The sequence below is a fragment of the Mixophyes fleayi genome, chromosome 9 (genome assembly GCF_038048845.1).
Source record: "Mixophyes fleayi isolate aMixFle1 chromosome 9, aMixFle1.hap1, whole genome shotgun sequence".
NCBI lineage: Eukaryota > Metazoa > Chordata > Amphibia > Anura > Limnodynastidae > Mixophyes > Mixophyes fleayi.
In genome coordinates this window covers 60,596,369-60,610,767 of record NC_134410.1, presented here as the reverse complement: position 1 = coordinate 60,610,767, position 14,399 = coordinate 60,596,369, and the positions used below count along the sequence as shown (strand labels likewise).

At 39.8% G+C, this 14,399-nt stretch overlaps 1 protein-coding gene across 3 annotated transcripts in view; it reads right to left on the bottom strand.

Moving 5' to 3' along the window:
* Window positions 1–14,399, bottom strand: part of LOC142100689 (vascular endothelial growth factor receptor kdr-like) — a 165,219-nt gene that overhangs the window by 38,444 nt on the left and 112,376 nt on the right. For 2 of the 3 annotated variants that reach the window (XM_075184407.1, XM_075184408.1), the window contains exons 14-21: window positions 12,217–12,504; window positions 10,579–10,725; window positions 9,013–9,141; window positions 8,731–8,837; window positions 7,053–7,188; window positions 5,663–5,767; window positions 4,897–5,010; window positions 2,414–2,502 (exon numbers count right to left, since the gene is read on the bottom strand). In XM_075184407.1, coding sequence (XP_075040508.1) covers window positions 2,414–2,502; window positions 4,897–5,010; window positions 5,663–5,767; window positions 7,053–7,188; window positions 8,731–8,837; window positions 9,013–9,141; window positions 10,579–10,725; window positions 12,217–12,504 — 1,115 coding nt within the window. The remainder of the gene's footprint in view (window positions 1–2,413; window positions 2,503–4,896; window positions 5,011–5,662; window positions 5,768–7,052; window positions 7,189–8,730; window positions 8,838–9,012; window positions 9,142–10,578; window positions 10,726–12,216; window positions 12,505–14,399) is intronic. The other variant, XM_075184409.1, reaches the window with a different exon arrangement.

Sequence of the window (14,399 nt, the reverse complement as noted above, 5' to 3'; positions counted from 1 at the left end):
ACTTTATATGTGTATTGTTGAAGAAGGTGTAAATGTAAGCAGGGGCAAACGCAGGATTTTTAGAGAGGGATTTCCACACCACGCTACCAGTGGGTGTGACCAGCATGCATGGGGGTGTGGCTATAATATTAGACAGTGCTTGGCTGCTCTCCAACTCTTCCTATCCCCATAATATACATGGGCAATGCTGCATGCACTACTGTTAGGTGCACGCAGCTCTCCCTATTCAAGCAGAGCCGTGTGAAGCAGGGGCAGGGTCCAGCCATCTCAATTATACAGTTCCCCAGGCTTGGATAGGGGGTTTCTAGGCACTAGGAAACCCCCCTGGGTTTGCCTATGGTAAGCAACTCGCACATTTTCTGTCTGTTAAGTTGCAACTGCCATCAATTCAGAAATCCGGGAGCTGCACATCGGCTAACTATGGTATACTATGATGCATGCAGAGGCGGACCTAGAGAGCTATGGCCCATGGCGCAGGGTGGCGGGGAGGAGGGAACCTGGGACCCTGACCCTCTGCATCTACCATGCAGCGGGTCCCATTATCTCCATGGGCCCCGGTGCACGGCCCCTGCTGCACCAGTGGTAGTTCCATCACTGGATACATGACAAATCTAGTATGTTTGTTCTCCATAAATAAATATGTTTTTATGTTTGTAGAAACATTTACAAATTATTGATTATTCACATCGATTTTTACAACTTCAGAATTAGACCACGCGGCTCAATAAAACTGAAGTTAAAACTATTTTGTGTAAATTTTTATGCAAAATGTTTTATCGGGATCACAGTCTGCAGTTCAGTAAATTGCATCAAGTTTCGGTTTTCATTTTCAAGTAGGAACTCAGGGATGGTAGATTATGGCCTATAACTCAACCTCATTATGTAATACCCTTGTGTGCAGAGGTTAGTGATAACATTCATTGTAAAGTGTGAGGTTTCCTGTATCCCAGGGTGTCACACAAACCAGTGGTTAATGGCAAATGACTATGAAACAAATAGCAACACCCATATACATCCATCATCAGCGTCACTGTAGCAATCGTAACTATCTGCTCTGCAGACATATGGAAATTGTCAGAAGGCCTCAGCAGGAGCAGGGAGGAAAACAAAGGCTTTCCATGGAAAACTTGGCTCCATTCCTGGATAAATGTCATTCTCTGCCATTTAATTGACAGGCACAAAACATTTATGATTTCATAAAGAAAAACATGAGATAATATTGTAAGTCAGAGAAAAATAATTAATTATAATTCATTTAACTATTCATGATATTTGAAAGTGCATCATAGTTTTGGAAAGGGGGGTTATAGTAGTGATTGTGTTATGAGCAAGTATCCTCTGTTATATGTACAATCCAGATTATTAGATGTATGGGTCAGAGGGTGACGGGGTGGGAATCATTATTAGCTGTTGTCTGTTATCACATCCTGACCAACCCGGGCATGACATCCTGCATTAGACAGACAATAATCTGCCTTTATGGGTATTGAAAAAGACACAATACAGCAAGTTTAACCTTTACATGAGTAATACAACTGCTAATACCAGTACTGATCATATAAATAGGACTATTATCAGGCATGTTGGTAAGTGAAGTCAGCCTGTGGGTGCAGTCATCTTCCATCTACACTAACAGGCTTCTGTTAGACTGGAACATAGCTCAATCTCATACAATTTATCCACACTCATGTCTGTCCACATGTGTAGCTGGCATAACCCTGCTTTGTGGATACAAATTTCTATCAAAACTAACTTATTGTGGGACTAGTCTCTGACTCCAAGTGGACATTGTTCTACAGTTTCCTCTACTGAAATTTATCTCTGTTCATTGAAATTCCATACATTGCTTTACAAACAGCTCAAAACAATGTAAAGTCTTTACATTCCTGTAAGCTCTACCCAGCTAGAAGTTAAGATCTCAATTGTTTTAAGCAGTAAAGGTCCAAGTTATTTGTACTAATTGTAGATATTTTTATAAAGAATAATCACATGCCTTCATAGGTTCACTAACGAAGTTATTTCACATTAACACCTTCTATTCCCTTAATAAACACTGTTGCCCAAAATGCGTGAGCATTTTACCTTTTTCCATGGAAGCTTATAATGTAAATCCAGATGCTAGTTTATATATTCCATAGATAGTGTTCTTACATTTTTTGGGAGGAAGGGGAATTCAAAATGTGTATACAAGATTTCCATAGATAGGCAAGTGTGATTTAACAAAGTGTGCCATATATTCATTTACTATAACTATTACCACTACAATGCTAAAACTACATATCTGTATCATGCAATCCTTTAAATTGTAAGCTCTTGTGAGCAGTACCCCTCAAATTGCATTTCATTATTTGTACTGTATTGTTAATGATGGCATGTTCAAATGGAGTTCAAATCATAATAAAAAATGTTGTACCTTGTAAGCTATAAAATCTGCTCGTTTGCTTCTTAAATAATTAGACAAATTTCCATACTTGCAATATTCAACAATAACCATCAATGGTCCTGCAGGAGAGACAGTGGTTAGATGACTAGATGTTTATGAAAACATTTTGTAATATATCATATAAAAAGTCTGACCCAGGACAACCTGTTTAAACTAAGAAAGGTATAAAATCAACTCTACTGGGTGACGGACATGAGTCAGCAGTTATAATGTATATTATAAAAATCTATACATTTAAAAACAATCTACTATCACGCAACGTTCACCTCCTACTCCTTTTGCCCAGCATCCTATAACAATTGGCCACCAACATAATATCCACTTTGCCTAATTTGAAGTTCAACTTTCTTTGTAAACATTACTCCCAGCACTGATATTGTGTTTCTCCAATTTTTTGTTGCCATGAGTCTCAGTTATGGAGCAGAGGTACAAAGCCTTGTGTTTTGCTATTATAAGAACGCTAGGTATGCTATTTCTTCCTAACACTTTCTGAATGAATGTCCTGCTTATCTGCACAGTACACCATGTTCACTCACTTGGCTCTGTCCTCGTGTTTTTGTTTGTCAGTAGTGACAGACGGCGTGCTGCAGATCCAATGCAACTGTTCACACAAACACTCTGGCACTCCAATCTTATCTCATGTTCAGTCTGTCTCTTTCCCTCTGACGCAGGCAGTAATATTCCTTTTTATCTTATTACCGTAACTTAATAAATCAACACTGACAGAGCACTGAAGTCCAAGTGCCGTTATCATATATAATGTGATGTCTGACTGAGGTTAGGGATGTTCCTACCTCAATCTCACAAAAAAAACAAACAAGATTTTCTAAGTTTGTGGTCATTGGTTTGTATGGATTAAACAGATAAAACTTGTGTAATAATCTGAACTCTTGTAGGTTTTGGAACCCAATGGGACATAAAAAAGGATCCAAATTCAAGAAGTACATTTGAATAATATGTATGATTACCTACAAAGCTACACTATAAAAAATATACATGAGAGGTCACTTTATTAGGACCATTTAGATAACAACAAAATGTTCTCATACTGGCCCTCAGAATTACATGAAATCATTTTGTACTCAATAAGGAGTTGAATGTGCAGCACAGGGATAAGTCCCATGTTTGTTGCACATTCATATCCAGAGTAATGATTCACTACCAGCTAACTTGTTCCATCTCATCACACAGATTCTTGACTGCGATCTGGGGAGGCCGTTAGATTAAGCTGAATTCACTGTCACATTCCTATAACTGTTCTTGGACTTTCCTAGCCATATCTCGCTGAAAGAGCCCATTTGCAGATACTGGGTATCAAAAATACAATGTACAGACATCCTATAGGACTGAATGCTAATTTATTTACATGAAGGTTCCCAATGTGTGTCACAAAAATACACCCATTGAATTACACCACCAACAACTACTGTCATTGTTTAGACCTAGGGCTCATGTGCTTCTCAGCACATAACTATAAAACAGGGAGAATCAGAAATCCCAGGACTCATTAGACCAGGTACTACATTTCCAATGACCCACTATAAGCCACATTATTGTATTTAGCTGCCAGTTGACTGGTTGTAACTACTTTGTCACACTGCACACATTATATTAGCCTCTTTCCTCAACCATGTATTTCTGACCACAAAGCCACCATTGGGTGGATGTTATAGGGGTGGCTTCCAATTCCTCATAAAACCCATAACACTCATAAACTAATATTGATTTGTCTGACAACCACAGTCATACAATGTTCAAAGTAAAATAATTTTTTGGTGTAGCCCACTCTGCCTCTGAATCACACACATAAGCCTTTGGAACCTGCGTACCTTCTTTAAATAGAAATGTCTGCACATATTGGTCAATGAAATGGTCTGGGGTAGATGTACATAATACAATGTCCACTCATTAAAATATAAAAATATGTTTTTGATGTGATCATATGTAACTGCTTGTCATAGACTTTGTGGAAAGATGGAATTTCTGACAGACTGGTTTAGATACTTTAGTGAGGAGACAATATTATCTTTATTATAAAATAAAAGTCTTTCACATTTACAGCTGTTGCCTACTTTCACACAGACAAATATTCAGCAAATGGCCCTAGATTCATCAGGCAAAATATATCCATCTTTCACTGCAAAATGGATATTTCATGGCCCAGAATCATCAAAGTTAAAATGCAATGGGAATTATTGTGCGACGTGCATGCACTGAATGGGAACACACTTTGATGAATCTGAGCTAATGTTTGGTTTTCAACTGACCCAGGAACATTTACTTAAGAATTCAGTAATTGGCTCGCAATTAGTGCAGACATGTACTTAAGTTATTTGTTTGGAATTTTAATCATTGACTCTTGAATAACTGAAAGGCCAGCAATGATTTGCAGGATATGACATCACAAGAATGGAGCATTGGCACTGAAGCATATAGGTTAATGGTGGACTTACCTCCAGGCTTGGTGCAAGCTCCCAGTAAATTAACAACATTCAAATGATGCCCAATATGGATAAGGATCTTCAGCTCGGACATTAAAGCCTTGCATTCGTTGTTTGTTGCACATTCTGTTTAACATAAACAGGACACAGTCATCTCTGTACAATGGGATATTTTTACAACACACAGAAAATCCTGTTTATTTTACGGGGGAGACATCAAGAGACAAAGGAAAACAACCACAGCCCCTGTAAGGAATCTCAAACACAAGACGCACTCTCAAGTCATCTTCTCCTTCCTGACCTGAGTAGGATGAAATTTATTTAGTGGCAGCATACACAAAAATATGTGAGATGCAGACAAGACACAAATGTGCCGTATGGTAACTGCCTGACACGCGGCACAACTAAGACTCATTGCTTGTGACTGAATAATATCTTCATGCTCAGCAAAAGTTACAGAGATCTTGGAATTCAGACCATGTTTTGTTTGTTTATTTAAAAGGACATTTGAAATGCATCAATTATTTTCTTCAAGTTTACTGTAGAAATAGCCGCAGATGTTTTATTTCACAGTTGACAGTAAAATACGCTAAAAAGATACAGTTTATTTTTGTCACATGTGCATCTAGCTAATCTCCAGCTTGCATCTGGATTATTGTGTCTACAACTCCCTAAAACAGCGCTAAAAATAAATCAAAAGATATATGTTTTAGATATATATATATATAGTTTTTGCCTCCTGCTTCTGTCACAGAGACAACCCAAGTGGAAATAATACCTTTAAGCATCTTAACAGCAACTGTTTTGCAAGTTGAACATTTATCAATGCCAAAAGCAGAGGCTTCCACCACCTTCCCGAAAGCACCGTGACCCAGCGTTTTACCTGGAGGTAAAAGTCAACAGTGAACCATGGTCTAGACAGACAATAAGGAGACACATGCAGAGAAAGTCATGCAAAGCTATAAGAAAGGGTTAAAATGCAAGACCAGAAAGCAGACAAAGCCGTCCAAAACATTCCAGAATAAAGGCATGATAAAAACATATTTTCGTGGAACAGTGTTAGAAATCATTGAAATTAGCAGATATTGAAAGAATTGAAATGCTTTTAAAAACAAAGAAGATTGATAACAAGAAGGAGTAATTTTTTTTCTTTTGTGAAATACAATATGTACTGAACTGTTTTTCTACATTCCAACAATGTATCACAGCAGGTGTGACACAAAGGAGAAGGTCACAATCTATGAATTACTATCTTACTCTTCAGCTTCAAGTTCTCTGCAATGTGACTGCAGATCATCTTCCACTAAGAATTTAGGTAAAAAATCCTGGCAATAATACAGGTTGCACACCAGTCCAATATTTAGGTGTTGCTATGCAGATTAAAAAGATCAATTTCAATTACTCAGGGGTGAAGGAATGTGCAGGTCATCAAAGAATTCACAGCGATGAGTTCATTACTCTTGAGAGAAACCAAACTTTGGCAAACAAAGATAAGAGCAAACTTCTGTGTGATGACAGTTTGCAGAAATATTAACATTCACCATGAAGCCAGAAGATGAGACATGTATACATAGATGAAGAGGCATTAAGCAGACAACACGCATAAGAAATTTCAAACTATCTGTTGAATTTGTTTAACCTTTCATTCCATGGATATCCTACCAATAACAGTTTATAATTTAGTGCCACAATAATGTAGAGTAAGTATCCACAAGATTGTGTGTAATGCTTCTGGTTATATCATCATAAATTTAGTTGGCTTGCGGAATTAATATAAATCTAGGGCTAGGAGAAGGAGAGAAAGGCGGTAGGAGGGCCAGTGACATAAAATGGGTCATGATAGATGCAACTGTGGTCAGACCCCAAGGTTTTAATAAGGGGCCTGGGCTTCAACCCCATCTCGTCTGGTGCTCATCTGACAGAAGAGGTGCTGGGCATACCTGCTGGCACTTCAGTTGTCAGACACCACACCAATAATAGCCAGTGCCACTTCCCCTACTTTGCGTATTGGGCCTCTTTTTTCATTCTCAACCTCCACAAAACGATCAATGATCAATGTCTTGCAGAGCTATAGGCGCTTTTGACCACAATTATACATTACTAACAACACTCTGTAATGGTGCAAGGATGACATAAGTTATGAAAATGAAAACAAGCACAGGACTTACCGAGGCTAAGCCTGTCACGGGGGAATTCCCACTTGCTGCTATCATATGGCAGCCTTTCACACTGTTCATCCAATGGCATCTCATCAGGATCCATGATGATGGAAAGGTAGCCTGTTTTAATTTCTGATGCATGGGGCTGTAGACAAGAAAGGTGAGATATTTGGTGCAATGCACTCAGACCTTAGTCCATATAAAGGTCAATAACAAGGTTGTGAATCTACAGTCCCATCATACCATTTGTCTGTTGTACAACAACTGAAGAGCCACAGGTTGCTTTGTGTCATTACAAACGTAGGTGGTTTAAGCCACGTTGAAGACTACGGGGTAAATGTATCAAGCTGAGAGTTTTCCGGCGGGTTTGAAAAACCAATCAGATTCTAGCTTTTATTTATTTAGTACATTCTACAAAATGAAAGCTAGAATCTGATTGGCTGCTATAGGCAACATCTCCACTTTTCAGACCCACCAGAAAACTCTCAGCTTGATACATGTACCCCTACATATATTGGTGCTGGTTGCCTAGGAGGTACTTATACTGTGTGAAAGGATGTCCTAGACATCATTTTATCATTCCAAGTGAACCGAAGCAGTACTCTCTGGCATCAGTAGTGAAATCTACTGACAAACCATGACAGCTGGAAAGAACCACAAGCAGAATTTTTTAATCATGGTATAACTTAATAAAAGTCCTCATGTGGGAGATAAGACCACGGGATTGGGAATAGATTGTGATAAATCAGATTTATTGTGACTCAATAGAAAAACAAAGAAAGGAAAACATCATTCAAAAGTTCCAGCCAGATGTGTCTTTGCCACTCACTGGCAGAAATGTATATCACCCTCAGACCTTTATTTCTCTAAACACATTAGTTATGATTTTATGATGAAATGAATAATAATTATTATGGTTAGATATAAAAGGGCAGTTAGCTCGCTTTGGAGGTAAGAATCTTTTTGGGGTATTAACTTGACTTTATATTTTTATACATTGTGTTTTGAATTGCTTAATTGTTTCAATTGTAAATATAAGTTTTGTGGCCTTGAAGCCAGTACACTTTTGCAGATTTGCACTGTGTTTTCTGTATTTTACGCAATAAGGGCTTCATTTAGAGCTAAGAGCAAATCCAGCTAAAGGAGTGAATTTAGAGTTGAACATTTGACAGGAATTTTATCTCTGGTATCTCCTGTGTAACATAATGTTACCTAAACTATGCAGAAACAGACACTGATGCATGATATAAGGCTTGATAAATAGGCCCCTTAATTACATTATTATATTGTGTACAAATAGGGAAATGCAACTTTAGCATTTACTAATAATTCTGTCAACCCACATGTCTATGCAATCTATATGCTTTCTCTACACTATCCCTACATTATTGAGGGACGTAAGCATACACATTTGCTATTCAAGTAGCACACAAATACTAGGGAACTTTTTCTTTGTGATTTAGTTACAGCAAAATTAGGACACAAATTAGGACACAAAATCTAGCCCAGAGATGCCGCTCCAGGCCCTTTGACTTAAAAGAGCTGGTACATGAGATGGTTCTACAAGGGCCACTGACAGTGGTAACGCCACCCCCCGCTGTGGCGTTGTGACACTGTGAGCAGTCCTTCTAGCTCTGTGGCTGCCATCTTTATGACTATAAAGTGATTTTTCATGAGAAACACAAACCTTTTTCAGCTTTCGTATGAAGAGGGTGAGAAGAAGCCAGAACAAGGTGGCTGCCACTCCTGTGCATACAAGGATGATGACTTCTAGGTTAGATTTCTCTTCTCCACCTGTGAACATAATTGTACAATTTACATTAGCTCAGTACTCAGGCTTACCACTCTATAGCACTCTGTAACCCTAACTGCTCCAAGTATTGCTTGAATATGGATCAGAAAAGTTACAGGTCCGTCTCATAGTTTAGATACTGTGAAAGATATTAGCGCAGTTAGAAGTGCTGCCCACCTCGTATAGTGATGAAGGCGGAGGTGTTGGCATGGCCTATTTCATTGGCTGCTCGACACTCATACAAACCCTCGTCTTCCTTTTTGACTCTCTCAATCACCAGACTGTTATGGGAAGGTAAAGTAATTCCTAAAAAGGGAACAATATGAATTCCATACATTATCTTTTATGTGGTATTTGTGCATAAACTAATAGTACTGTACTGTATCAATAACATACATTCATAATTCCCCAAGTAAATTTATTTTACTCCATGGGGCTGAATCAATTCTGCCGCGAATAACGCGGCGTTAACAGTATTACCGTTAATACGGTAACTTTAACCTGGATTTTATCTCGTGGCTCAGGGAGCCACGAGTAAAAATCCAGCATTGAAGTTACCATATTAAGGGCAATTATGCGCAGTTTTACCGTAATAACGGTAATAATGCTAACGCCGCGTTATTCGTGGCAGAATTGAATCAGTCCCCATGTCTGCTATACATACAAGTAAATGTTCTCTACTTTTCATCAGACCTTCTATGTACGGAGAATACTTGAACATCTATTACAACTAGAACTCAAGAAATCGCAGCAGATCTTATTCAGGCCTGGATTTGTGGAAAGTCCATCTAGACCCAGGCCTAAGGTCATAGAATTGCAGGGTTGGCCGTTTTATCACCCTAACAATACGTTTTCATATATGTGACTGCCAGCATAAAAAATAAGTGATCATTCAAAATCTTGAACATTATGCTTATTTCTTGAACTGATGTCTTCTATACATATGATATGTGTGGTAGGTTATTATTATCATTATTATTACGCTTATTACAAACAATGACATGAACAGAAGGTAGCAATGGTTGGGATGATGGCGCCATAACTATCAGAAGAGGAGCAGATAAAACAAAAATCACCTAGGGGGGCACAAACACTTATATCTGGGCCTGATGTTAATTATACTGAAACTTATACTGAAAATTATTTCATGAAACTGGGTTGGAGTTGTGGAGTGCTAAAGCATTATTTAGGTATCTTCTAATTATCAAACCAAACATGTATAATCTTTTTTCTTCAAGGTGATCATTAGCATTGGTCATAGGCACATATGAGATTGAAGTCCAGATATGTGTAGGCTGGAGGAGGATATTATAGTAGGTGAGCATTCCTGCGGTACAGATGGTGCAGCTCGGACCACGGCTTGTGTAAAGAAGGAAAGGGAGCAGGAGTGTAATTTATGGTCAAAGATTAAGGGGGTAGTGTCTAAGGGAGTGCTTGAAGATAAGATATGACATATAGGCAAAATGATTAAAGCATCTATATGTGAAAGTGAGAATCGTTATGTTGATTCAGCAGGAAATAGGAAGCAAGACTGTTGCTGGAATGTGTATACTATATTCGCACTGCAATTGTAGTGGGTATAAAAAACCCTGTTGCTTTCAGAAGAACAAGAAGTTACAGTGGTTGCGTCAGGATGTGAGTAAATCAGAGAAACAGGCACAACTCCACTGATTATTGTAGAGAAGAAGGGGCAGTGCCTAGGGCCACACATATATAAAACATTGTTAGTACTGCTTTGCCTACCTGATGCTGGTTTAATCACATAACCGTTCTTTAGCCAGGTAATGGTGGGTGAGGGCTTCCCACTGACATTACATTCTAGGAGCAGTGTGTTACTGCTGTTTACTATTGCATTTTCAAGCTTCTGCACCACCCATGGGGCCTGTTTTTCTGCAATAAAACAGATACAAAATCTTAGACACAAAGAAATATTAAAATGACAGCAGCATCTGAAACGACCAACTGGAGGGCCACATATAATTCACACCTCCTCCTGGTGCAACTGGGCTGTGCTCCAGGGGGCTTGAAACATGGTCACATGACCACACTCTTTTTATTAAGCCTCTGCTAAGGGCTCAACAAATCTATCCAAAATTAAGGTACCAACTCCAAAGAGAGTTAGAAGCCATGACTCCTTTCTCTACAGCGCGCATAGGGTAACGCACCATAGATGGGCATAATTTCATCAAGTAGTGGGCGTGGGATTATACAAATACTGCTACTATAGCTAGGTGTAAAAATATATGTATATACACAGTGCTTTGAAAAAAATAATCCCCCCCAATATTTTTTTCACATAAAATATGCTGAAATCAGTATTTTGTTTCATCATTGATCAAATGGTATTTGTAGTATTTTCAGTGTGAGCAGCAAACTTGAACTTTAAACTCAAACTTCAATCTGCAAATTCAGCAGCTGCTTTTCAAACTGGACCAAACATAACAATTGTAACATGATCAACACATTGGGCCAAATTCGATTACATTTAGAAACAGATCAAATGATTCGAGCATCTCTAAACATTACAGGCAAAACCTGGATACAAGCCTGCTATTTCCAAACAGTTCAAACTGGGTAGCAAGTTTGTCTTTCAGCAGCACAATAACCCAAAACACACTGCAAGTACATCCCCGAAGTGGTTTCAAATTAATAAAATAATGTTCTTGAGTAGCCCAGTCCTGACCTAAAGCCCATTAAAAACCTGCATCAATACTTTAAACTTGTGTTCCATCACTGCTCCCCAACTAACCTTACTAAGCTTAAGTCTACATGGTTAAATGGGGAAACATTACTTCATCTCTGTGTTCAAAAAATGAATAGACTTATAGGGGCATATTCAATTCTTCCGATTCCCCGCCGCGTTAAAACTACTACCGTTATTACAGTAATAGTTAGCTGGATTTCAGCTCGCGGCTCAGCTGAAATCCAGCGAGAAGACTACTGTAATAACGCTTTTTTTTTACCCGTAACAATGGTAATAGTGCGCGGAGCTCGAGATTTTCTGCGTTTCCGCCGACAATTGAATATGCCCCATAGAATCTATTGGTTGTAATATCTGCCAGAGGTGATTCAACTAAATATTACCAAGGGAGATTGAATATTATATTTAAAGTTTACTATTATCTCCCTTTCTTGGGGGAATGTAAAAAAAAACATATTCTACAGACAATATTAGGAGAACCTTTGTGATTTAAACTGTGCAGTGCAGTGTATACATTCATATAGTGATCCTAGAGAGAGAGGGTCAGTAATAAGATCATATTTGCCTCAATCTGAAGATGAAAATATTTGTCATCTTACAATGATTTTCACAACATACACAAACAACATATAATCATAATATTAAATCGGGTCTTTTAGTGTGAATATTACATAACCCACCTAGGACAATCAAATGATTTGTCCGCTGCACCTTTACACTGTCTCGTGTCTCGGCTGAGCAGTTATAAACTCCAGCCTGCTCTTTTGTCACATTTTTTAGAGTCATTGACAGATATGTGGTATGGTTTTCAGAATGGATCTCCATGATGTGTGCAGGCACCGATTCTTCGGAGGGATGGGACCATCGCAAATTCGTAAACAGATATTTGTCTGCTCTGCAGACAAGCTTGACATCACTCCCCACCAAAACTGTTGTCTCTTTTTCTGTCATTACTCCTATTTTAATCTCTGCAAGAGAAATAAAACACAAATTGTTAGTCTATGAAACGTCATCTTTCTTATCGCATATATATATATATACAAGTTAACCCGTGCATGATACTCATGCATTCTAGTCAAATCAAGCTACTTAAGGTGTTAAAAAGGTTCTCGTCATGCATTTTGGCCTAGCCCAGGCCTCCTCAGGGGAAGAGCGTTACTTCCCGACGCAAGCGCCCTTTTTTAACGTGGTTTTGTCCACATGTCACCACCTCATCATTTTTCTCCATCACCTCATCCTTCATCTTCATCGCCACATCCTTCATCAAGCTACTTAAGGTGTTAAAAACTCCCCACTGTCACCCCCGGCAACCACCAACCACTCCCAACTGTCACTTCTCCTTCAAGAAATATATAGGTCAGTGTATAACTCTGCCCAGCAGGTGGCGCTGCAGTTTGGTTTTTGTTTTTCCACACACGCCACTGTCACGGGCACTAGGAGTCTTTACCCAGGGATCACCAGATGGTAGGCTTACCAGAGCAATGTAGATGGTAATAGAGTACTCTGGTAGCTGGGTGATCACGGAACATGAAATGATGGCCGATGAGATGCTCAGGAAAGTCTATGACTAGCAACACTGGTAATAATGAGGTAATAATACACAAGGAACTGTATGGACAAGGACACGTGGAGGTAGTCAGTGGTCTGCGATAGCAAGTTGTACCACTGCTATAGTGAGGAGGAATGTCCAACAGAAACAAGGAGGTGATGAGAGTCAGCGGTCTGCGGGTAGCAAGTTGCACCGCTGTCTGAGTGAAGGAATGGAATCCAAGTGGAGGTATCCAGGTAGTCAGTGGTCTGCGGTAGCAAGTTGTACCACTGCTATGTGAGAGGATGATGGAACAGGTGATACCGGAAACAGGGATCAGTGGTCTGACATCAGCAAGTTGTACCACTGAATATATATGTGAGGAGGTGCACAGGGGAAGACTGCAACACAGGATATACACAGGCACCTTATACACGATCCACAGTAATATGCACAATATAGATATATATATGGATATAAATGACTGAGCAGGTCTGCAATCTAGAAAGTCTCTTGAAGTAGTCCAGCACAATGATAACACAGTCAATGATGGCAATAGACTCAGCGGATAGCAAACTCCAGAGAGAACCAAACACAGTCCAGCAAGATATGCAATACACAGCACAGTCAATGAGAAGTATGCATACCGTGGTTCAGCAGTAGCAGTCAGATGGGATTGCAGCGGTACCTGAGCGGCTGGAGACCGACTGGATAGGAAGTCCCTGGATAGGTGAGGCAGCGGTCTAGCAGGTGCAGCGCACAGGTGAGTAGACCAACAGGGACACGAATCCACAGGAGTCAGCAACACGTGGGACTGGACTCATAAGGGACCCAGGCGAATGGAGATGATCCAGCAGAGGGTAGTAGATGAGATACAAATCCAATGCTGACAGGAGGGTAGAGACCAGTGGAACACGTGAAGGCGTGGAGAGTGGATCAGCAGGAGATGGACGATAGCGCTGACCACAGCGGCAGGACTCAGCGGCACACGGAGGTAACCAGTAGCAACCACAGGAACCAACAGCGATGGGAAACAGGAGTGCAGCGCAGGGCAGGAGCTGTAGATCACGAAGTGTAGCAGATGGTAATGAAAGCGGCAGTCTCGAGGAAGTCACAGCAAAGATGAGATGAGACTGTAGTGCACGGAGGCAGCGGATAGTAATCAGCTGGCAGTCACGATGTTGAACACAGGCGAGTTGCAAGCAGGAGACTGTAGTGCACGGAGGCAGCGGATAGTAGTCAGCTGGCAGTCACGATGATGAACACAGGCGAGTTGCAAGCAGGAGACTGTAGTGCACGGAGGCAGCGGATAGAAATCAGCAAACAGACTTGATG